Here is a 24,973-nt window from a genome sequence, read left to right as displayed (position 1 = left end):
CCCTCATAGGAAGCGCCTGTATCAAGGGCTGCGTGGCAAAAAGCCAGCCTTTGAATCGACTCTAAGCGTAGCTGGTGAAGCAAGCAGTTCACTGCAGACACAGCTCTAATGAGGGCTAAAGCAGAGTCAAATGTCTGAACACAGCAGCAGCGCCCTGCTTGGAGCTGTGTGTGTGAATAATTGCCACCAGACGGTCTGAAGCCCTGCTCTGTATGCAGCCTGCACCCGAGGGTGCCAACGCGTTCCCCGGTGCGGGGAAGCACAGACAAGGGAGACAGTTCTCTTGTTTAAGACAAACCATCAAAATGGAAGAGGTACTAAAAGAGAAGACACTTTGCCAAAGCCTCCCCAGCTCATCTGGTGAAGACACGCAGGGAAAAACTTGGCATTTGGTGTCTCCATCAAAGTCTCCCCACCCTTTGCCAAACCCCGAGCTGCTCCGAGAGGCAGGACCGGTGTGTGGGCTGCGGTACCACCAGCACTGCAGACAAACCCCATCCACAGTGCCGGGCTGGGAACCCACATGGGAGACAACCATGGGAGCTGCCACCGGGCTGGGGACAAAGTGGCTTCCTCCTCAAAGCCACCAGCACATCCCCAGCACGGGCACCCCACTGGGATTGCGTGGGGCTGGCAGCAAAATGCACCCACCGCATGCTCCATAACCGAAGCGCAGCAGCAGTCAGCAGCACCACTCAGCCCATTCTGGTAGCTGTACGTGGGCACTTATATGCCAGCAGCAGCCACCATAGGCACCCCCATCACCTGCAGACCAGCCCGGCCCTGCCCACACCTCTGCTAACACAGGCCCTTGATGAGGCTGTGGACAACTAACCATGGGCAGGAGCTGGGCTTCAGGGTCAGAAAGAGCCAGAGTGAAGCTCTCACCTAAGGAAGCCCTTAAAGAGGTTTTTGCAGCCCCAACCTGGGATCTGTTGCAAGCTTGGCAGCTGAAGACCGGGATTAGACCATAGGAATAACCCTGGGGAAGTCATGGACACACTTGACTCCAGCTCTTACCACCTCTAAAGAGCTGCTGTTACTTTGCAGGATGACTCCAGCGTAAGTCACAGCCCCAGGAGGGTTTCTGGCTGACAGCACGTAAGATGGGAAGGTCACGCTTTGACAAGTGCTTCTTTCAGAAGTGGTAATTACTTCACCAAGCCTTCTTCCCACCCCTGGTGTTTTTCCCTGCTTCTGCATCACCCCTCAACAAAACTTAGACCATGGTTATTATAACACGTTCCTTGAGCCAAGTCACCATGCACTGTCCTGGCAGAGGCAGAGGGTGTGCGCAGGGAACATGCAGAGCAGTGACAGTTCATCGCCAGGGTAGGACACGATTGAGCAAGTTCTCTGAGCCTCAAAAAACTCACTTGGCCCCTCGGTAAAAGATGGGGCGCAAAGCCAGGAGGAATACATACAGAGCAACAAGGTGGATGTGCAGCCAATAGCATGGAGGGAAAGGGAGAGGCCACATCAGAGAGAGCAGAGAGGACAAAGAGACTGTTCTGTGCAAGCACCCAAAATGGGCGTGAGGAACATTATCTGCAAATCAGACCTATTACTGTGAGAAAAATGCTTCTGCTCCAGATGAAAATGCCCTGGCTGAGACAGCATGAAAATGAACTCTTTACTACCCATCAACCCAGGCCAGGCTCCCTGTGACCGATGGCTTCGGGGGCGAGGGAAGGGATAGGAGTTTTGAGTGTTGCAATTACGGCAATTCAAACCTACTGGGAAATGGCTCAATTAAGGGTTTTGAAACACAGGCCAGACGAGCCAGGACCAGGTACAACTGCTCCTCTAGGAAGGAAATCAAGCACTTTCTTGACTCGAGCCTGTGATTGCCCGAACTACAATAAAAACAGCTTTTGTATGTTTAAGGGCTCTTGCTGACAATCCTGACTGCACAGGACCTCCTCACTCTATTTGTGCTCCAATTCCCCTTTGGAAAAGGCACACTCATCCTCCACATTCTGGTTCAGAAAGGAGAGCTGGTTGGTCCAAGATGCCCCCTGCACCATGGCTGTGATAAGGGACAGGAACTGGTCCCAAGGCACCGCAGCATCACTGCTGCAGCCTGGGGACACCAGGCAACTAGTGGGCAGGAGGGGACGTGTCAAAGTTACTGCTGGGCACTGCTCTCCATGGGCCCAAGTCCCACCATCAAGCTCCTGCACCAGTTCCCTGCTGGGTGCCAGATGCAGCTCCGCACTGTGGCCACCCTATGGTCCCCACACCGAGCCCCATCACCCCACATCCCTGCCCAGGGGAGCACAGCCCAGACGGTGCCACCAGCACCGGCAGCTCAGCATCTCCTGCTGACCTGCCAGAGCCTGCACACCACAGCACAGGCACCTTCCCTGGGCTCTCATTGGGAAGAAATACTTACTGCCTTCGCTTTGGTTGTCCTTGTTCGAGTTGTAGACCTGGAAAACACAAGAAGAAAGCCTTATGAAGCCATGGATGCACTGGGAAGGGACTGCCGACATGTCTGGGATCACCGCCACTGGGGTCTGCTGTCAGGAGGACCTGCCTTGACCTCTCCCAACAGCGAGGTCCCCAGAGACCACCACAGCCTCCTGCATTCAAAACCTCGGTTGCCAAAGCTTTGGAGTGGTATTGAAATAACAACTAGGCCAGGTCTGAAAACAAGAGACTGCAAATGGGATGGATCAGGTAAAAACTAGTTCTAAAACTAGAAACTACAGCAGCTTCTAAACAAAACCAAGGTAGGGCTGGAGCAGCTGACATTTAAAGTTCCCTTCTAACCCAAACTATTTTATAATTCATCTCCTCTATGCTCTTCTCAAAGAGGTTATAAACTTAGAGCAAAGCAGACAATTCCCTTTGCATCTCACAGGCATTGCAGGGCCATCTGGTAGGTACAACTTGGTCAAGCAGCAGGAAGCCACCCTCGCTCACGAGTGCTTACAGCCTGCATAAAGGAGTCAGGCAAAGATCAAGAGAGGAAAAGAAATGTCATTAGCTTAGAGAGGACTTGAAATGCATAAAGATGAGGTAACACATACAGTGACAGAGCCACCCTCCGAGCCAACGCTGGGGCTTCATCCCCCTCCTATCTTCAAACATCATCATATCACAAAATCCCAGAACCCCAGCCTGGTTTGGGTTGGAAGGGACCTTAAAGCTTCTCCAGCTCCAACCCCTGCCACGGGCAGGGACCCCTTCCACTAGAGCAGCTTGCTCCAAGCCCCTGTGTCCAACCTGGCCTTGAGCACTGCCAGGGATGGGGCAGCCACAGCTTCTCTGGGCACCCTGTGCCAGCGCCTCAGCACCCTCACAGGGAAGAGCTTCTGCCTAAGAGCTCATCTCTGCCTCCCCTCGGGCAGGTTAAAGCCATTCCCCTTGGCCTGTCCCTAAAGGCTTTTGCCCAAAGCCCCTCTCCAGCTTCCTTGCTGTCCCTCTTCCTCCGGTCCGTACCACTACTACACTTCAGCTACCTTATATTAAAGTAGTGGATATAATAAAAAGAAGAAAAACAATGGCAGCTTGAAGACGATTTAAAAGCGCAGCATAAGGAGAACTGTGGCTGTAATCAGCTCAGCTCAGGTTGTATTTCTCCAGCTCAAAGTGTTTAAAAATAACCCTTCCTCAGCCCAGGGCAGACACACACACACACACACGGTGCTGTGCGAGTGCCACAAGCTGGAGTTGAGCGGGGCAGCATCCATTAGAACAGGACAAAGGCCTGTGCAGGGTGGTACCCACAGCATCGCCGTGCACACCCTTCCTCTGCCGGGAACAAAGCTGGGAGCCCCTTCCACAGGGAGCCGAGCCGGGGAGCGGAGCCCATCACATGCTCCCTCCAGAAATAGCAGGCGGGGAGGGAAAGTTTCCACAGGCGATGTTGATAGCAACACACGAGGCAGCAACAGCCACACATCCGCAGGGAGCAGGGGAGGCTCCGAGCCGCAGGCAGGCGGTTCCCAACCTTCCGCTGCAGGCTCCCACTGACCGACACTAACACTGAGGACAGGGATTCGGGAGCCCCCCTCGGGTACAAGGGTCTGGTCCCTGCTGTTGGGGTGCCCACCAAGAGCTCCAGCAGAAGCACAAGGCTGGAAGCCGGCACTGTGATGTCCCCAAAGGAGCGGTGAGCACAGACCTCACCGCTGGGTGCCCCAGCACCAGCCCTGTACCCGCATCACCCACACCAACCACCCCACAGAGGGCTCTGTGTTACGGAGCACATCACCGACAGCCACTTAAACAGATGCCTGCCTTGGAGGGCACCCAAGCACGGGCTATTCCCGTGCTCCCCTGCAGAGAGCCACCGGAGCTGCCACACGCTGTGGGGCTGAGAGCAGCTCTCACCCCACACACGGCCGCATTAGAGAATGAAATGAACCTGATCCTTTGTCTCCTGCATGTTTAACAGAGGGAGGAGACCTGTCCCTCGATGCCATCCAGGGCAGCAGGACACTTGCATCACCTCCGCCACCAGGACACAGTCAGGGAAGCACAAATCTAATGGCATAGCTCAAAACTGGGGGCTTGGGCAGAGACCGAGCCCTCAATGCTAATCCCCATCTTCCTGCATCATTCCCCAAGGAGCACTTCCCTCTCCCCCGGCCAGGGCACCTAGCTATGCCATGCGAGACAAAAGTACAGGCTTGTTGTTTGCAAGAGAAAAGCGATCACCCCACATCTGGAAGCTGGGGGATGATTCAGCAGCAAACCCAGCTGTAGTCAGCACATGAGCTCTCCTCCAGGAAAAACTCATGTTTATATTAAGAAAAGAAGTGAAAAGAGGGAAGGAAACCAAGAGCAGGCTGCTCCCCCAGCCCTGCTGCCCTGGCCACGAAGTCACCCTTCCCCAAAGAGCCTTCCCTCTCCAACTTCAGTCCCTCTCTTGAGGACTCATTGAGGGGACACAGCCTGAGGTAACTCCTACCCCAAGGCTTGCAGAGGCACAGCCTTCCCCTGGGCTGCCACACTCCAAGCCCTGCGCTGCGCCCTGCCTCACCCAGACACAGGGTAACACCACACGCAGTACCAGGGGGACTGGGCTCTTACAGCTTTGCTTTTCCATCCTTCTCCCAGTGGTCTCCTCCGCCGCCCAGGCCTAAAGGAGCGGTCGTGCAGCTCAAGTTATGGTGCACAGTGCATCAGCTGCAGGGAAGAAGGCGTCTGCCTGCATATTCCCTCTTCTAGTTTGGTTACATGAGACTACAGAGAGGCTGTTGATCATCAGAGACCGATCTTTAATTAAAGAGAAAAGGACAGACCAGGAAACACGAGATGCTCGTGCCATTAATTGCAAAGCACGCACACGGTGAAAAGGAAATTTCATGCAGAGGTCAGCTATGCAACCATAAAACAAGGAGATAATGCCATCCTCCATCTATCTTGTTAAGGACAAACCTTTTATCCATTGTCACTGTGGTAATCCATTAACACCACTCTACAACACCAGGGTTTTAACCAAGCCCCAATTCTGCACTATCATTTCCTTCTCCACGGAAAACATTACTTTTAAAGAGAAATCATTTTCCTGCACCGCCTCAAGCCTTTTGAAGAGCCAGATTTTTTTTTTAGGATAAGAGAAATTTTCCAGGATTAAATCACAGAATCCCAGACGGGTTTGGGTTGGGAGGGCCCTTAAAGCTCATCCAGTTCCAACCCTTACCATGGGCAGGGACACCTTCCACTAGAGCAGCTTGCTCCAAGCCCCATCCAACCTTCCTTAAAGGTAGGTCTGCTGCAGGGCTTAACTCACAAAGATGCATTTCAACATTAAGCCTCACATGCAAGTCAGTCAGTTGACGGAGCAACCTCCCTCCCTGTGAAAGGGTGCTGCATTTTAAAGAGGTTCTTACTATTCATTACACCCAAGTCTCCATTGATTAATGACAAAACTAAAGTTACAGACTGCAGACAGGAGCATGTTTCCCCTGCACCATCCTCCTTGTAGCTCCATCACACCACCATGCTGTCAGCTCATCCTTACAGCACTACAAATAACTATAAATCAAATCACTTCTAAGGGAGGGAGCACTGGAGGCCCTACGCTCCCCATGCACAACATCCTTTGCAAGCCACCTACTACTGGTGAGCAAGCTCCACAACCCAGGCCAGAACAGCAAACCTCAATGTCTGCGGAACCTCAGCACTGCTGGGGAGACCACGGTGAGCACGGGGTGGCACAGGGCTCTGACAACAGTGCCAGCACGAGTGCAAAGGGACAGTGTGGCTGCACCCCGCAGGGTGACCACATTTAACATACAGGAGGTTTGAGAACAGGAGGGGACGGGCAGGCAGCTCTGCAGACACACATCACCCAGCACAGAGCCAGATGACAAGATACCATAAAATACGTGTGATTTTATATATACACACACAGCATTTTCCTGTTGTTAACATGCTCTGGAGAAAACAGACCTAAACCCAGAAAGCTTCTCATGAACTAAAAAGCTTCTTTCACTTCTCAGTATTAGTCACTGACAGAGGGGAGGAAATCTGAAAGCAGAAAGCTTTGCTGAGAGGTGAAGAGCCTGCGTCCCACATACCATGGGTGGGAGCAGGCCCGGTGATAGAACTCACAGAACTGGGGCCAGTGACTAACTGGGAGCCAAATCCCTGCCCTGCAGCACTGCACTCACTTAAACATCATGCTCTCACTATTCCCATTTATTCATATCTTCAGAGCCTAAACTACCTTTACTAGGAAGTTTCAGAAGTGATGTGTATAGAAAAGAATATATATTAACCTAGTACATCTGCAGCCCTTGATGCCTTGAATTTAGTTTTCTAAATTCATGCTGTAGATGGTCAAACATTCTGAATAAAATCAGATCCTATCTTTTTTCAGTGGAAGCAAATGCTGCTTAAATTCTGCAGAATCACTGCGATTTGGAGGCAAAACCAAGGCATTTCCAACTTATTACTGCACAATTCTACAGCCACCACTCTGAGCCCGATGCCACCCTCTGCTTGGGCACAGAGACGCCAAGAAGAACCCAATCCATCAGTTTTCCAGCCTGCTCATACATAAATCATACACACGAGCACGCAAAGAGCAATCAGGTATGTGGGTGGTTTGGGATGGAGTTGGACTGAGGGAGAAGAAAAGGAAAAGGAAGTAGCTGGGGTTTGGAAGGGGAACTGAGAAAAGATGATGTTGAGTAATTTTGTTTCCTCATTTCAGGGTTCACACTCCTGCCCATGGTGTCTGTTAACCTCCACAGCGCATTAACAGTGCTCTCACACGCAACTGCATTTGTGCACACATCCTGTAGCTGAATATGCTGCATTTCATACACAAAGCAGAGTTTTATTTAAAACTCAGAAGGGTCCAACCTAAGCTGTATCCCTTGGAGGCTGCGCAGAGCCCAGCACAAAAATCAGCTCCCAGAACCTTTCTGGTTCCACCATGGGCAGGAAGTCTGTCCAAATGGCTACAATCTAGAGGAAAGAATTGTCTAGATGCTCAGAGGTGGCAGGGATTTCTAGAAAGCCCTAGGCAAGAGCAGCCAGTGGCAGAGGGATGTCCATTTGAGGAGGAAGCCACCAGGCATGGAAGGTTCCACCTTCCATTCCTTTTACCAGCGCTGGGACCTACCCTTCAACCCAGACTTTCCATTTGGACTAAAACTGCTGTCAGAATGGGCCGGTCCTGCCAGATTTCCTCAGCCTCCCTGGAGGAGCGCGGGGTTTGGAAAGCCCTGAGCAATGGGAGGAAATGCTGCAGTTATGCAATTTCCTTGTGATTCATATTCAGAAATCCTCAAAACAACCATGAACGAGTTTCTCAACTTCCAGCTCAGAAGATGCACAAGCCAAACGCGCAGAAACACACAGCATTGTATTCCCTCAGAACTGGGAGCCCGCCTGGCTCGCCAGCCACCCAGGGCAGGCTCCGAAGACCCGGGCAGGAGGAGCACACATTTCACATGGGTGTTTTGCAACCTTTTCACAAGCGAGAAGGGAGCGTGCAGTGCAAACCAGGCTGTGGACTGGAGCCCAGCCACCGGATTGACTCAGATGGAGCGAGGCAGGGTGGTGTCTGCAGCACCCTGAACACCCCAAAGCTGCCAAGGCCACTGCACGAGGGCTCGCTCAGCCCCACAGCAGGAACCACGTGCTGGGGCTCTTACACATCCCTTTTCCTACCCATTCGATTACTCTATGTGAGAGGGGCAATAGAACATCCACTTGGAACAAGTCTTTTCTCTGAATGTCCTCACTTGGACACCAGCCACCACCTGATTACTTCTCCACAGTCCAGATCCAGATCTCATCCCCTTCAGAGCACAACAGAACCTGAAACACATCAAGATCAGTCCTGGAGAATCTGTTTCCAATCCTACGCAAGGAGTTGGAAGCCTGGGAAGCAGCAACCACTAAGGAAAAGGTTTATGAAAGCGATCCTGCAAAGCCCAGACACAAATGCCTGCAGGATGATGTTGCACAGTGCTCAGGTGCTCTTAGGAGAAGGCCAGAAAAGACTTAACTCCTGCATCCACTTCAGGCTTTGGCAGCACAAAGTCCCCTGTGATGAACTTCATGAAGGTGACAACAAAGAGGTTCTGCATGGAGATCCCAGCCCCATCTCCGCAGAGAGCCATCTCCCACAGCGTGCATGTGAATGCCATACGAATATGGCATAGGCATGCCTGGGGAAAGGAGTACATAAGACACCCTGCCCCCTGCAGCAGCAAGGGAGGGAAAAAAAAGGAAGGAAAGGAAGAATAAAGATAAAAAGAAAAGAGCAGGGTCCATACGGCGCCAAGCAGGTTCCTCGGCACCTGATGCCCCAGCCCTCTTGGCACCCCACTGCAGAGCTGCTATGCTGGGACACAGCTCAGTAGCAGGATCCCAGCACGGCACGGAGCAGGAAGGCTCATGTACAAAAAGTGTATTTCCTTGTTAAAAGCAGGACACCTGGCAACCTTGATGAAATCAGCCCTTGTTCCTGGCTCTGCCTTATCAACCCTGTTCCACTTCTGTCCCAGAGCCAGGATTTCATACTACAAGCAGGATTTTCAGAGCTAGACTACACTGTGTTGTGGCTAGAAATAACCTTCCTTGCTCTTCCAGCCAGAACAACATAGATAGGAGTAAGATCTTCCCAGCCTGCATCCCTGCAGGGGGAGGGAAGGAGAAGCTATGCCTTGCTTCCCAAGTGAAAGACTTGGCAGGGCAGCAGAAACCCCCCGTGAAATGCTGGTTTATGCCATTCAGACCAGGGCTGTTCATTTGGAAGAGGGTGGCCCGGGTGGCCCAGGGTCCCTGGCAGCTCCTTCCTTCCTTCCTTCCCTCCCAACCTACTGTTCAGAGCTGAACTAATGCATTGCACTCAGAGCCCCCCGTCACCTCCCTCCTCCTCTTGCCCTGTCTTTCCTCCAACATAAATTTCAGCTCAGAACTCACACCAGTGCCTGAGCCTGATTAAAAGCACAGAAAATATCCATCAAAAGCGAAGCATCGGGGGCTTCAATCCTCAACACGGGTCCTGCTCCTCTGCCGCCCCGAGCTGAACTAAATGATGGTTCTAATTAAAAACAAGCCCACGTTTTATTACAAGTGCAGGCATTCCCCAGGGCCCCCGAGCCGGAGCGGCGTGGGCTGCCCGCCAGTCATCTGCACTGCTTTAGCTCAGCGCGGTTATACAACACACCGCCTTTGTCACCCAAGGAGCAACCACCGGGGCAAAGCAAGGAGAAGGTTACCTGGGAGAACCCAAGGGGAAGAGTACCTGGGTCAAACTATCGACCTATCGCATCTAAACAGCGGACAGAAACGGTGAGGCAGACACTTGGGGGTAGGCGGAAGCGATGGGGAGCGAAGCAGCAGTCTCTATGATAACGCAACGCAAGGTCAGCTGGTGCAGAAAGCGACATTTTGGGGATAGCTGCGGCGGGGTTTCACAGAGCAGCGTCTCCAAGCGCAGCAGATGTGCTCCGCTCACTCAGGCACTGATTAAAAGTGAGAACTTGCACTCGTTCGACAGCTTCCCCTAAGTTCTCTGGGATGCCTGAGCAGCAGCTTGCACATCCTCCTCCACCAGCTATCGACGCTGGAGCCCGGCCAGCGCCCGCTCCCCCAGCACACACACAGCCTGCCTCCTTTCAATGTCTACTGACGAACGAGGAGCCTCGGCGCATCCAAACCATCCTCATTTCACAGGACAGCATCGTCTTTATCTTTAGCATCGCTGTAACACAGACGTGCCTCACGGTCTTGCTCGGAGCAGAGCTCTTACACTGCCCGGTCGCTCTGACAATGGTTGGTGGTTTAATGCCAGGAGTGTGACATCTTTAAGGCGAGATCGTTTGTAATCCTGGGTTTGCAGAGCCGCTGTGTTCTGCTTGAACACTGCGGAACAGCCAGCGTTAAACAGCAGGCTGGACAGGGCTTGCAGCAACCTGGTCTAGTGGAAGGTGTCCCACGGGAGAGGGACCAGAAGCATATGAAGATGATGATTAAAACGGAGTTCCAAAGAGATGACTTTCTTCTGAGACTGCAGCCACAAGGAGGAAAAAGCCTGAGTTGGGGACTGTGGTGGGACTGCAAATCACTGCTTAAAATGAAATGCAAGGACCATTAAAGGAGGAAAGAAACAGGGTAGTTCTGCAGCTGATTGTACATTGAACCATTTAATTTTTAATGTAAGGTAGAAAAAAATACTCTAATAGTCTATATTCAAATTGGCAGAGCTTTGTTCTGCTAACATGGAGCTATTCCCTGTATTTCTACATGTTTCTTGAATCTTGAATTCTAAGCAGAGGTGATTTAAGAGCAGAGAGAAAGGAAACCGAACACGCTCTCTTTGGTCTCCCATTCCAGCTGAGCGCTCTGTGCCTCCCTGCATAGGCTGCCAGCACAGCTGGGCAGATGAGGCCAAAGGCTGCAGACCAGGCTCCCACCAAAGCCATGCAATGGGACCACTTGACACAAGCACCCCACAGCCTCCTCCGGAGCTGGTTCTCCCGCCCGGGCCCAGACGCACGCACAAGCTGGCACACGTCAGCCCCTCGCTCCTGCTCACACACTGCAGCAGTCGGGTTCCATGAACCACCTCTCCCCCAGGGGCTCTGCAGGCTCCAACCCCTCTCGGCACCGCGCTCACCTCCGGACCTCAACCAAAGGCAAAGGGAAGCCCGGGCTGCAGCAGCATTGAACAAGATGTGTTCTACAACGTCCTGTGGGTCTGTGAACAGACCCCTGGCCCTCACTGCAAGTTTGCCCTGGTGGGTACCAGCAGCAAGACCATACAAGACCAACCAACACTTCCCCAGCAGAACCAACATCTCAAAGAGAGAAAAACCCAACTCATGCCATGGAACCAACCATCCTAATGGCCAAGTAATGCCCAGCTTCCGTAGTAAATCTGTGCAGCACAGACCACAGCAAGGAGTGCCGTGGCAAAGCTGCCTGCAGCAAAGGATGCACTGAAGAAATGATGAGGCATTCGTGCACAAGAGATAAAAACCAGACAGGAGCAACTGCTCTGCTCCTGGATGTCCCCAAGAGAGCCAAAAGAGATCACAAATTCCCTAAAAATGGGTGGGATAGCACTTTTAGGTGTCCAGAATGCCCTTTTCTCTCTTTAAGATGACCCAGAATGCTTCCCTCCACATTTTTCTCTTTATGACCCCAACAGCTTCTTAAGCAAAGGATAGAAAACCATCACCCCAAAGCTGCAGTGATCCTGGCTGGGTAAGCTGTCAGCCACTGAAGCAGTGTTTGCTGGAACCATAATTAAAAGCCTCAAGTCAAGGTTTAGGACCTCACTGGCTTAAGTGCTTTAGAATCACAATAAAAGCTTATAAACTCAGTGTAAAGTTACTACTATTATAAGCTTAAAATAGGTCATAAAACAGGAGAGGGAGAAGGGAACAGTGGTAAGAGCATGTGATACAAAGCCTAACATGGAACATGACACGTTATCATTTGGCCTGAAAGCTCCTTTCTCTGGGGATCACCTTGTCCCCAGACAGAATAAAGAACTTTTGGGGGCAGAAACCTTGAACTGTGGGATGCAACAAGGCCAGGCAGGAGCTCCCGCAGGCCAGGTTTTGCCACCGAGCCAGCAGCAGAGCTCATGGTCACCGATACGACACCACGACAGAGGTGCTGCTCTCGGAGGCAGTTCTGATGCTCCCAGGCGCTGTGAGAACCCGGGTGAGGCTGCAGCTGTGGTTCAGGGAAAGCTCACCAGGGTTTCCAGGTTGGGGAGCACATCAGAGGTGAAGAGAAGAAGCAAGCAATAGGAACCTAGAGATTGAGAGGGACAGAGTGGGGGAAAAACGTTCTCTTCAGCAAAGAGAGAGAGACAGGGAGATGGAGAAGCAGCAACTGGAATGGGTCAGGTCATGGAAAACAGAACAGAAAGAAAGAATTTGCCATAAGCAAACAAACCCAGACAGGACAAGAAGGCCAAGAAAAAGCTGCAAAATAAAGCATACAGAAATAACCATCTTCCTCTGGAAAGCCCACGGAAACACACGTCTGCGGGATCGGGAGGGTAGGAAGATCAGCATGGAAAAGGCGGTGAGGAAACAAGCTGAAGAGACAGACGCTGGCCAAACCCCGAGAAGCACCACAGAGCAGACGTGATGAGCGCTCCGACATCTCGCCCCCGGGCTCTCAAATGCAAAGAGGAAACAGCCGAAGATCCACCATCTGTAGGCAAAGATGCTCTGGGTGAAGATTCTTCCACCACCTCTAATAATGCACTTATCCCAGTGGTACCAATTTGCAGCCAATGTCCCCAGAGAAGAGTCCTGCTGACACTATCAGTAACCAGCCTGGCTGGTCCCCGGGCCCTGCCTGATGCTGTAAATGCTGCATCCTAAGCGCAAACCACTGGTCCCCATCTCCATCCAAGGCGGTTTTGAAGCTCTGCTGGAAACACTCAGCTACAGAGGTAATGAGTGCAGAACCAAACCCAATACAGGAGAAAGTGACCTCCGAGGAGCTGGAGATGAATTAAAATGCTAAAGCAGATCTGCAGCTTGCAGCAGGTCCTGGCACTGTGTGAGAAGGTTGGGCAGGACCGGGGCTGGTGCCCAACCATCCCCCTGTGGCAGCACAGGGCCAGGACTGAAGTCCTCCAAGTTAATTTATTTTCTGAATGAGCCAAAATGACAGGAATGCCGAGGTTGAAAGGACTGGATTGAGTTCAAAAGACATCATTTCCACCGGGAAATAAATCTCTCACCATTCTGTATAATTAGACAAGGAAAATGAAAAACAATTTTAGAAAGAATTCCCAGAAGCAATATGCGAGGAGGAGGCGGGAGGCGAGGGTGCTGCGCACCGGGCAGGAATGCGAGGCTGGGCTGGGCTGTGATGCCAGGGGTTGCTACAAGAACACAGCACCTCATCTCCAGAGCAGCAATGCAGGGTGAGCTCCAGCACCACCACACAGCAGCTGCCCCATCCCTGGCAGTGCTCAAGGCCAGGTTGGACACAGGGGCTCGGAGCAAGCTGCTCTAGTGGAAGGGGTCCCTGCCCGTGGCAGGGGTTGGAGCTGTATGAGCCTTAAGGTCCCTTCCTCAATTTACCATGGTTCAACACTGCCTGCTCCCACATGAGGAGGAGGAGAAAGAAGACAGAGGCACAGAGCAGGGAAGCGGCTCTAATCTGGGGCTGTGAGGGATTGTGGGGACAAAACTGGGAAGTGAGCACTTTCCCAGCCCGTGCAGTACAAACAGCCCTGGTTCAGGCTGCAGGCACCAGCAGCCCGGCTCGGGGGCGGGGGGGATATATTGCTCCCCTAGACCCACATCCCCGCAGGCAAGTGGCCAAGGGCAGCCGCAGACCCCACAGAGCCCTGGGGTGCAGGAGGTGTCCGAGCCCCATCGGGACACAAGTGCACTGAGCAGGCTGGTCTCAGCTTGCCATCTAGTGGAGAGCGGCCCCGGGGTCTCTCCTCACACTGCCCCGCTCCATTTTGTGCGGCCCACAGGGCTGGGATGAGCAAGATGAGCCCGACCTCGACACATGGGCTACAGCATCACCCCATCACCAGGGCGGCCAACATTCACACCCACCATGAATGCGTGATTGCTCCCAGCTCCTGCTGCCTGCAAGCAAAAGCCCTGCAGGATGGGGCAGGACCAAACCCGGCACCACCAAGGGAAGGCTCTGAGTCCTTGTGCAGGCCCACGGGCACCACTCGGCTCTGTTCCCAGCTCATGGGGGTCAATGGCCATGCAGCCCCATGGCCTCACGTGGAGCAGCCAACACCACTAAACCAGAGAGGGAAGCCCTGGGAAAGTTTCCAGATATCAGAGCGGTGAGGGCTGGGAATTGCCTCCCAGAGGGGGAGCAGAGCCTCATTTGCTTTCCAGATAATGGAGCTTCATCACACAAGGGCTAAGCCAAGAGGATCAGGCTCTTCCAGTACAACAGGTCCAGCCCCTGGGAGGTCCTAGGACAAAACCCACCAGCTCCTGTCATGCTCCCTTTCCCTTTAGCACCAGCCTGAGCTTCCTGAAGCACACAAGGGACTCTGCACTTTGATCTCGCCTTTGCAAACTTTCAGAGCACATTAAAGAGCTGAAGAGAAGCAAGAGGAGCAGAAGGAAAGCAGAAAGCGCTGCTGCTGTGTCTCCATTTCAGAGCCCTTTCTTCCTCCCTCCCTCAAAAGCGTGAGACCAGCGGCTCCTGCAGCCTGCGGTGCACTCGGCTGCACAGCATTAACTGTGTCTTTATAGACTTGTATTGCTTTAAAGAACAAAACCCAAAACAAATGGAGCAAAGGGCAGCATGAAGCCCGTGCCAGAACAGCACTGCTCAGATCCCATCCATGTCTTATTTCCTCTGACAGGATCACAGCCATTAACACTAACTTCTCCATCACCACTCAGGATTATGGACAACGGGTTAATACAGCTCAACAAGGATATGATCTGACACGTTTCATATCCTTAACCCTCTCCGCACCCTCACCCTGTGATGCTCACTCTCCTACAGAAGCGTTTTCACATCCCAAACACTTCAAACCCAGCACCCACTTGTGCCCTTGTGATGTGGGAGTGATTGCCAAGCTCCCCGACCTGCGGGGAAGGTACCACAGGAACACTGACACCGACACCTCTCTTGGCTGGCACGGGGGCTGCAGGCTTGGCACAGCCACAGCCTCACCGAAACGCTCATTCGCTGCAGTTCTTTGCCACAAAGCAGCCTCATTCACACCTCTCCCAACCCCACAGCCCACCACAGCCACCACCATGGGCCAGCACAGCTTTATGCTTGACTCGGGTTCAGAATCATGCTGCCCTCCATCACGCACAGTTACAAACTGCATCACCAGAGGAGAAAAGCCATCGGAAACTTATCCTGAGTATCTGAACAAACCCAAACGCAACTGCTCTGTGACAGAGTTCGTTTCTCCTGTTCCCAGCCTCTGTAACATAAAATAAACCCCAAAGTCAACACAGGGGTTTTAGCCAAATTAATACCAAGTGGTAAGAGTTAACAGACTGATGATAGCTATCTGGAGGCTGCTCTGACTGCGAGATGTATAATAAATCTTTTCAAGTTGTGACAAATGTCTTGGCTAATGCAGCCCACATTCTATGTTTAGATCTTACTCAAATGTAATTCAACATTTGGTTTTAATCTTTTAATTATAATTAAGAAACAAACTCCAGTCCACTTTAATCTCTCCACAGCCTGAATTTGCACATGGAATTGCTGTCCCCAGTATGCCGATCTTTTCCACAACTCAATACTCAAAAATCAAAGGAAAACCAGACATTCTTTCCAGTAGGGGTTTCTTGGTTACAGAAATACAGTCAAAGCACAGAATGGGTATTTCCAAGAGTCCAAAGGTTAAATCCTTGTCTCTTGCTCAAGGAATTCTCTGCGGAATAGGTAACACCCCACACCCTGGTGTTGCAAGAGAAGAGCCCAAAGAGAACAGACCAACAGCTGCACTTGTGCTGGATCGAGGAGGGTAACTGAGGACTGGGAGTTATCCTGTCTGTCAACACTCACCATCTTCACCAGTGAAATGCCTCTGGGATCCATTTCCATACAGGCTCCATTCCCATGGCCCCTGCACCACACCTGGAAGGCCGGGTTTAAACACCATGAGCGTTTAAATGCCATGAGGTATTGCATTAATGCACAGCAACAACCCTTGATGTGCTGGATGAGCAAGCTACCCTAAGCTGATGGGCCTGATAGGGAAGAGGAGAAATCCGCAGGTGTCAGCACAGAGAGCTGTGTGTTTGAAGGTGTTCACGTAACCAGATTCTCAAACAGGATAATCCAGGCAGTCCTGCACTGGTTGCTCCACAGCACCTTTCACACGCACAGCACTTCACAAGCACGCAAAATCCCTGGCTGCCCTTCTGCAACCCAACCCCAACAGACTGGCTCCGCCGTTGTGCCAGATCCTGGCACCATCAGCACGTCAAACTGCAGCTGGATGGATGGATTCACACAGCCCCAGTGCCGGCGACTGCGGTTCGCATCCTTCAACACCAGCTCCCAGCAGTGGGAAGCAGGGGAGCTGAAGGAGGACAAGGCTTGATTCAGACTGGGAGCAAGGACACACGCTTTGTTTCTGAAGAAACTCAAATATGAGCCTGTCTCCAGGTGCCACCAGAATCAGCTTGGAGAAGGAAAAGCTTCTGGGGACCTGCCAGAACCCTTCCTAAGGCATTGGAAAAACAGAGCCAGGCCCCTCATGCAGTGCACAGCGGGAGGGCAAGAGACAATAGGTGTGAAATGAAACAGGAGAGGTTCAGACTGGGGATCAGGATGGCGAAGCAGTCCCAGAGAAGCTGTGCACCCTCCTCCCTCGGATGCTCACTGCACCCAACCAGGTAACACCCAAGCAACCTGCTCTGAGCAGGAGGTTGGACAAGAAGCATCCTGAGGTCCCATTCTACCTCAATTACCCAATGGATCTATGATACCAGGCACCCACAATGAAACCCTTTACCTCGCACACACCCTCACACACAGAGCCCTCCTGACCTCTAAACCACCGCACGCTTCAAAAGCGAGTTGCTCGACTGAGCCCAACGTGTGCTTTCCAGCACTCACTGAACAGCCCACGTGTATCCACAGCGCACCTGGCTTTAAGGAATGCTTTTTCTTGACAAACAAGAACCTTTTTCACGAATCTGGGGGGGATCTGCTCGGGATCTGCTCAAACCATTCCCGGTCTGTGGGACTGGGACACCCTGCTCCCCGCATGGACTCTCCTCTGACTGCCAGCGCCTGACTCAACCCCAGCAGCACACACAGGCACCTTCGGGCTGCCCCGCAGCAGCCCTGCCTGCTCCAGCTCTCCACAGAGCTTCCTTTCGTATCCTGCTATGCTCCTGGCCAGCCCGAGGCGCGGGAGCCCACAGTCTGCTCTCGCTCTGCATACAGAGGCTGCCTGGCAGCGCTGTGTTTGCCATTCCTTGCTGGAGAGCCGGGCAGGATGGTACCGCCAAGGGAACGCATTCGGAACCAGCCACAGCTCCCGGAGCCCGGCAGTGAAGGCTGCAAATGCATTAACGAGTAAAAACCCAACTGAGCTCTCCGACAGCCACCATAACCCCTTCTGAAGGTGAGGCAGCCCATGCAGCTCTGCCATGGCAGGAGCAAGCATGGCAGTGAGGAGGCTATGGCTGAGCACAGGGAGCAGCCCATGCAGCTCTGCCATGGCAGGAGCAAGCATGGCAGTGAGGAGGCTATGGCTGAGCACAGGGAGCCTCACATGAAACCTGGGAGTCTCCACCAGACCCCAAAGCAGCCACCAGGACACAAAAAAGCATCCCTGCGAATGTACAGCATCTTTTCTTCCACGGCTCCTTTTGCCGTGTTTTCCTTTCAGCACAGCACAGCAGCGTGTTTGTGCTGGCCAAGCCTACCCTCCTCCTTCCCACCGCACCTCCAAGCGATCCAAGCACAGGAGATACAGCATTACCTCAAATATTTAACCAAGGGATTAAACTATTCTGTTGGCAGGAGGCGCGAGCTGCCCCACGGATACAGCTCCCGCGCCGGCTGGCAGGCGCTGCGTGACAGCCTGCTCGCAGCAGCAACCTGCCCCAGGCTGCGGAGCTCTCCTCGCTCTTCCCCAAGGCTGGGGTTTAGCTGGTGTTAATGCTCACCGGCTCCCGGCCGTCCATCGCCTCCATCCACAGCCGCCGGTCCTCCTCTGAAAGCGCCTGCATGGTGATCACGCCAGGCCTGCGGAGACAAAGGGGATGCTGTGAACAGACTGTGGGATGGAAAACAAACACGGCAAAGACTGAGCTCCCATGAGAGAAAGAGGACAAGCTCCTTCCTCACCAAGTCCCAGCAGGACAGGGCTGAGCCCAGCCTGACCGCTCCAGGGTGTCCCTGCAGGTCCTGACCAGGACAAATGAGCAGCGGATACATCCAACAGCGACACATTCTCAGTGGGTTTAGAGTCAGAGAGCTGGATGCCAAATGCTTCCTCTGGCTTTCAGCCACGCAGCTCACCTGCGCTTGGACTTAAGCACATCCAGGCAACGGCAGGAGAAGGCAAGGAAGGTAACCAAGCAAGCAAGGGGACCCACACATCCCAAACACCACATCCCACCACCACACCGAGCACCAGCCTTAGGGAGACACCTTATGCTGCATGAAGAATTTCAATCCCAACACATTCCTGCCAGCATGGCTGTGTCCATTTCCCTGACCACATCCATACACTGATGTCACTTGCAGTAATGGCAGTGATGAGATCCTGGTCCACGTACCCCTGCCTGCAGCCTTGTAGGGGGAATCACTGTGAGGAGGCCTGGGGTGCCCCAGGGTGCTAGCTCCTGCACCACTGGTCCTGCCACCCACTGCTGTCACACGCAGCCCATGAGATCCACTGTAAATCCAGATGCTAATTTGTTTTAATGAGAAGGGGGAAGAACAGGCCCAAGTGCCAGCAAACAAGCCACAGGGAACCAGGGAACATCAGTGCAGCCCTCACCCTGGGACCCACCCCTCTTGCACCATTCACAAGTGGACCCTAAGTTCATTCCTGGACTGCCCTTTCCACACAAGGAGTTAAAACTCCATTATCCAGCTCTGATAAGCATGGCCACCAAGGTCAGGATGGATTTAACACCGTGGAGAGTATTTGCACAACCCCAGGTGTGGCTGTGTGTTTGCACAAGAGAGGAACATGCCGCAGAGGGTGAATGCCAATGCTGCGCTCCCATGGGGAGCATCGTGGGCTGATCCTTCACTGCACCTCGCGTGGCTGCAGGGCTTTCCATCCTCAACACCCCAAGCTCACCTTGCAGCCAGCACATCCACACACAGAAAGCCCAGCTGGCCCTACGCATCCTCAGCCTTGCACCTTTGGATCCAGGTCTCCTGCATCCAAAGGGGCAGTTGCATCCTGCCCCGGGACCGATCTTGCTGGCCCCTGTTCTGTTGGTTCGGTTTGGTCCTCCTGCTTCCTCCCAGGCTACTTTGGGATGCAGCAGCAGAGCACAGCAGCTATTTCTTCAGGAGAACAGGCAGAAGGCCTGGCAATGGGAGAGATGGAGGCACAGCCAGAGCGCTGCGTGGCTTGGAATGGTTTGGTTATTGATGCTCTCTCTGCAGCAATGCTCATGGGGTTTCATCCATTGAAAGTACCACAGCAGAGAACCTCTGATGCTGCTCTTTCCATCCACGGCAAAGTGCAGCAGCTCCAGAAAGGCAGCACAGAGCCAGGATCACTGCTCGTGGGGCACTGGGCTGCTGTGGCACAAGGTGGGAAGAGCAGTTTAACCTCAGGAGCTGCCAACCACCTGCAGACATCATTCAGCAGAGCACGTAGGCTCTTTTTGGTACTGAATCCTCAAAAACCGATGAGGCTGGGAAGAGGGGTGATTTCTAACTTGTACTTCCCAAAAGCAATTCAGCAGGAGAACACGAGCTGCAACAACACTCTGAAAGTCCTTTGCTCCTTGATAAGAGCAGATCCTCTGTTAGAAAACATTAACAGGGACTCTCAGTGCTGGGTTTGGCTGGTGTTCTCTTGCTCCTGAGGAACAAGGATTAACCCTTCTCCCTACCTGCTCCCCATCCAACCAACCCAAGAGATGACTTTCAGCATGCACACCACAGCTTAGCACTGTTTCACCAGCAGGAGTCGAGCCTTCAGGCTTGCAGCAAGTCCAGGTCCAAGTAAACCAGACACGATGTGTTTGATCTCCGCTAATCCCATTGGTGAGTCAGTCAATACTCACCAGCTTAGTGGTTTGGAAGTTTACTCATTTTGAAGGGAAGAGGAAACCACTTAAACCATCGCCCATTTGAGAATGAAAACGCTCAACATCCAGCACCACAGATTTTCAGCACACTGAACAAAGCTCCTTGTGCAGGTACAAAGAGACTCACGAGCAGTCCCGGGTACCTGCGGAGCTGCAGCAGCACTGGCTGTGGGCTGACACCAAATCCTTCCCCCACGGCAGGAGCAGGCTTTTCCTTTGTGACCGGAGGTCCCAGCTGCATCCCAGTTCAGCCAGGCCCAAGTCTGAGTTAAAGGCAAGCTGCTGCTGAAGGCGCAGATATCCCAGGCAGAAAGCTCTGGAAGCATTGGGATTTCTCTCTCTTTAGCCAAAAAACATTAAACCAATGGAATTTAAAGTGCTCATTCATGGCAAATTCAATTCCGGGCTCCCAGGGAAGAGGTGAGGTCCTGGTGAGACAAAGCTGGTATCTGCTGTGCCAGGTTCCCTCTCACACAGGGCAAGAAGGTGATAACATGGAAATGTTTGTTCTGCCTTTAAGCAGATAACAACTCTTTGGGCTTCACTTCAAAGTCACACTTATTTAACAGCATGAGGGGAAGGGCTGTGAAACTGAATTAAAAACCTCTTTACATTGCAAATAGCTCTGCATTTCCTCCCACCACGTTCACTCGCCAAGGCACCCACTGCACCAGCTTCCTGGCTGTGATAAATTCAAACTGCACCCCACACATTACACTTCATTCATTATTTATGTGGACGATGCCCACGGGGACCATGTGCTTCACAGTCAGGTAGGATCCTGGCGCTGAAACCGCAGCCGGGCTCGGCTCCTGCCTGCAGCCAGCCTCATTTCACAGGCTTCCCTTCACCACCAACCGCTTCCAGAAGTGTGCTCATTAGATTACAGATATCTCAATTACCCAGCGTAGAGATGGGGAAGGCCCTTCTCCGACTTCCTTTCCCAAGAGATAAACAGCATCCCCTTCGTTCCCTCACCTAACAGACAAATGATCCCAGATGCTGGAGCTCAGGGGGCTCACATCCATCCGAGCCTGATGTGACACACGCTCCTCTACCCGCATGGGGCTGCCCGGCTGAGCCAGCACCAAGCCTGTCACACTGGGACAGCAGGACACCCTCCTGGGCCTGACATCTGGGACACATAACCATGCAGTGCTGTGGTAAGTAAGATAAAGGACCTCCTGATGCATTACCAGATGCTGCATCCTCCAGGTACCATTGCTTCTTGGGATGCAAAGGAGAGAAAGGGATGTTTCGTGGTCAGAAGAAATCCGTTTCTAAACTGAGCAGAGGCAGGAGCGTGAGGCTGGAGTAGAACACAGCAAACACTTTGCAAGAAAGTATATTTTCAATATGCTACAATCTACAAAATTAAAGAGCTTCTTCCATACGAGACACACAGGAAATTTGAATGTTCTCAATATCTCAGCTCTTGTGAAAAACAGCCTGGTTTTAGGGAGCTATGAATAAGCACACAGCGAAAATGAGATAGTCCAATAGCTTCTCCTCCTTCCAGAAAAACAAACAAATAATGAAAGCAATAGAAACAGATAAGAACTTCCAACTCCTGTAGCAGCTTATCATACCGAGACAATCTAAACTGCTGAATGAAGAAGCAGAAGAGTGGATTAATAACAGGGTCTGGAAGGCTGAAGGGGGCTGCAGTCCCAGCCTGAGCAGAGCAGGGACCCACACGCTGCCTGCACCCCAGGGGTGCTGCTCCAGGCACCAGCACCCAGATGCAGTCTCAAAATGAAGATGAAAAGAGATGCAACTAAAGGGGAAGCTTGTTCCTGCCTTCAGAACATCTCACTTGTCCATGTAAAGCTTAAAGCACTATCGGTACAGCCACAGCCAGCACGTTCTGCAGGGGCCAGCGTGGGTCTGCGTGGCTGCTGAGAGGGGAACAAGCTTCATCTGCTCCCTGCCAGCCCGCCTGTGAAAACCCCAGGAACCGCTTTGTTTTAAAGGTCACTGGAAAGGCAACACCAGCAGAGGAACAAGTACAGGTTGTATTGCACGTGCTGTGCAAAGCAGCGGTGACAGCCCTGGGGAACACCCGTGGATAACACCCATGGATGAGGGGTGCCCCGGCGCTGGGGAGTGGGGACCATGTCCTGCCTGCGATAGGAGCTGCAGCTCTGAAGTGTGCACCCAGAGCAAGGCAAACATCCTGCCTGGCGGAACCAGCTGGGCAGGGACCGCTCAAGGCAGGAGCATCGCAGCTCCCCCATGCAGTGCCAGCCTCCCAGGACACCCTGCGTGGGGAATGGAGCTACCTGCAGTTACTGCTAATGAACGACCAGGCGACCAAACCCCTCCTCTTTCCATTAACACCAATTGGTATTAGAAGCATTTTGCTTCTGGTCCAGAGCGATGACCTAGATTACCCCAAATTACAAAGCCTTTGCCATCAGCCGTTGAGATCCTCCCCCTGCTAAGGCTCATTCTGCAAGACACTGGCTGTCGACCCCGTGTACCTTGTTCACAAATCTAATTTAGTGCACAGACACTACAAACTAGTTAAAAGAAACAAAGAGCATTAAAAACACCGAATCCATCACCCTGGGAACGGGCCAGACACAGAACACCATTCTGGGGCTCATTCTGCTGTAACAAAGCAATAACATCCTCCTGACTTCCCACACTGAAAATCAGACCCATTTGCAAATGCAGCATCGGGGATTTCCTCCGACCTCTCACAAACCCCTGTGCCACAGCTCTTCAGTCAGCACCGAGAACTTCACATCTCCTTATCAGACAACAGGAAAAGGAAGCAATGCGGTAATAGATTAGGCTCGGGATTTTCAGCTCGGCAGTGCTGAATCATCCTCACAGGAGAAAAACAAACACACACACCCCCCCCCCCCCAAACAAGCATCTTCCCCGGGTGCTGCCCGCAGAGCTCCCAGCCCGCTCCCCACGTTGCACATAGAGCACTTCCCAAAATGCACCGCTGACAACGAGCCCATTTCTGCGCGGATGGGAAGAGCAGGGAAGAGCCAGCCACGGCTGCCACCTCTAGGCTGCACAGCGAACCTGGAGCTCCAGCATGGTCCGCTCGCTCCCATGCAGCATCACCCTGTGCGGGCACAGCCCGAGGAGCTACAGGGATTTGATGGTGATAGGAGATAAAAATACTTGAGTAGAAAGAGAAACTTCCTCCTCTGTGTTTTCTGTGTGTGTTAGCATGGGATCTGGTACATGAGCAAACCATAGCCACGTACAGGTTTCACAGTGCCAGCTCCTGGAGGAGCCAGAGGGATAACCCTGGGCTGGCGCCCCAGGGGCACCGCTGCATCCTCCTACCCCAGTCAGTAAAGCAGACATAATTGTCAGGCCACAACAAACCAAACTGGTAACCGAGGCAGTCCGGGCACAGCGAGCAGAATGAACATGCTTTAGGGAGCCTGGGAAGAAAGTTGTCCCCATGGCACCAAGGCAGGCAAGTTACTCACTGAAAGCCACAAAGCAGCACCACAGAGGAGCAATGAGGGACAGCAGTGTCTTTGCAAGGGTGCTTAAGTGAGATCTGCTGCAGCAGTAAGAGACATTCAGGATAGCAATCACAGGATCCCAGACAGGTGTGGGTTGGAAGGGACCCTAAAGCTCACCCAGCTCCAACTCCTGCCACGGGCAGGGACCCCTTCCACTAGAGCAGCTTGCTCCAAGCCCCTGTGTCCAACCTGGCCTTGAGCACTGCCAGGGATGGGGCAGCCACAGCTTCTCTGGGCAATCAGACTTCCTGCACGGGGCTGAAGAACAAGACGTCAAGTTTCTAACTTCTGTGTTAGTAGAGGAAAAAGAAAATCCACAAAAAACCAAAACAACTCTTTAAAAAAAAAAAAAAAAACAAAAAAAACCAAACCCAGTCTGAGACAAAAGCCCACTGCACAAATCAGCCTTCTCCATTCTGCAAAACCAGACACAGGCACCGCTCCAGCTCGCCTCTGGTCAGAGATATCCCATCATTTGTGGTCAGCGGGATTGGGTGGAGAGTGGGCTCAAGCAATACCTCTCCGAAGGCGTTACCTTCCCACTGCCCCAGCCTGGCTGACCTCCCAGCAGCGGGCACGGCTCTCCCAAGCAATGGTGCCCAGATGAGCCCCAGCAACCCTGGCTGTGAGCGGGTACCTCTGCACAGGAGCTGAGGTCACCCACAGTGCCCAGGGCCACACGGTGAGGCTGGGGCAGGCTCCGGCAGGACGGCTGCAGGATGATACCCAGGCACCGCCAATGCCTGATAACCCCAGGCAGGCAGGGAAACCACCCCAATGCACACTGCTCTGTACAGCAGCCCAAACCACAAGTGTCAGGCTGATGAAGGTGATCTCCAGCAAAGCCTCGACATCAGAGCATCACCTGAAGCCCTGGTGGTGCCCAGATCCCCCAGCACTCAGCATGACTGCCCCGGGGAGGGGGAGACAGAGTGAGCACATCACATTCTCAAAAAACAAAACCTGTTGCTTCCTCTCCCTCTTAGCTCAACTGCTTTGGAAATAACCATTATTTTAGACGACTAATGACAAATTCTCATGCAAAAATACGACGAGCTGCCTGTATCTGGGGCAAACCCCAGCCTTTTAGCCCACGTTTTCTGCTCTCACTGCCCTCCTGCAGCAGGAACGTGCTCATGAAAGGAGCAGTGCCTCAGGTTTCCCCGCCTCTGCCGCTCCCCTGCCATTATTTACATTTAGCAGGCATATTTCTGGAGTAGCTCTTGATCCCATGCCTGGCAGGCTCCAGCCATCAAGGGA

At 52.8% G+C, this 24,973-nt stretch overlaps 1 protein-coding gene across 4 annotated transcripts in view; it reads right to left on the bottom strand.

Moving 5' to 3' along the window:
- The window catches only part of ARHGAP26 (Rho GTPase activating protein 26), a 115,759-nt gene that overhangs the window by 62,240 nt on the left and 28,546 nt on the right, over positions 1–24,973 (bottom strand). For all 4 annotated transcript variants that reach the window (XM_061457129.1, XM_061457130.1, XM_061457131.1 and 1 more), the window contains 2 exons: positions 18,099–18,177; positions 2,396–2,432 (listed from right to left, as the gene is read on the bottom strand). In XM_061457129.1, coding sequence (XP_061313113.1) covers positions 2,396–2,432; positions 18,099–18,177 — 116 coding nt within the window. The remainder of the gene's footprint in view (positions 1–2,395; positions 2,433–18,098; positions 18,178–24,973) is intronic.

Source organism: Pezoporus flaviventris, unplaced genomic scaffold, assembly GCF_033815535.1.
Source record: "Pezoporus flaviventris isolate CSIRO_AGI_PZ_B2104156 unplaced genomic scaffold, CSIRO_AGI_Pfla_v1 ptg000023l, whole genome shotgun sequence".
In the NCBI taxonomy this organism is placed as follows: Eukaryota; Metazoa; Chordata; class Aves; order Psittaciformes; family Psittacidae; genus Pezoporus; species Pezoporus flaviventris.
The sequence above is the reverse complement of the archived record's forward strand: the minus strand, read 5'-3'. Positions and strand labels throughout refer to the sequence as shown.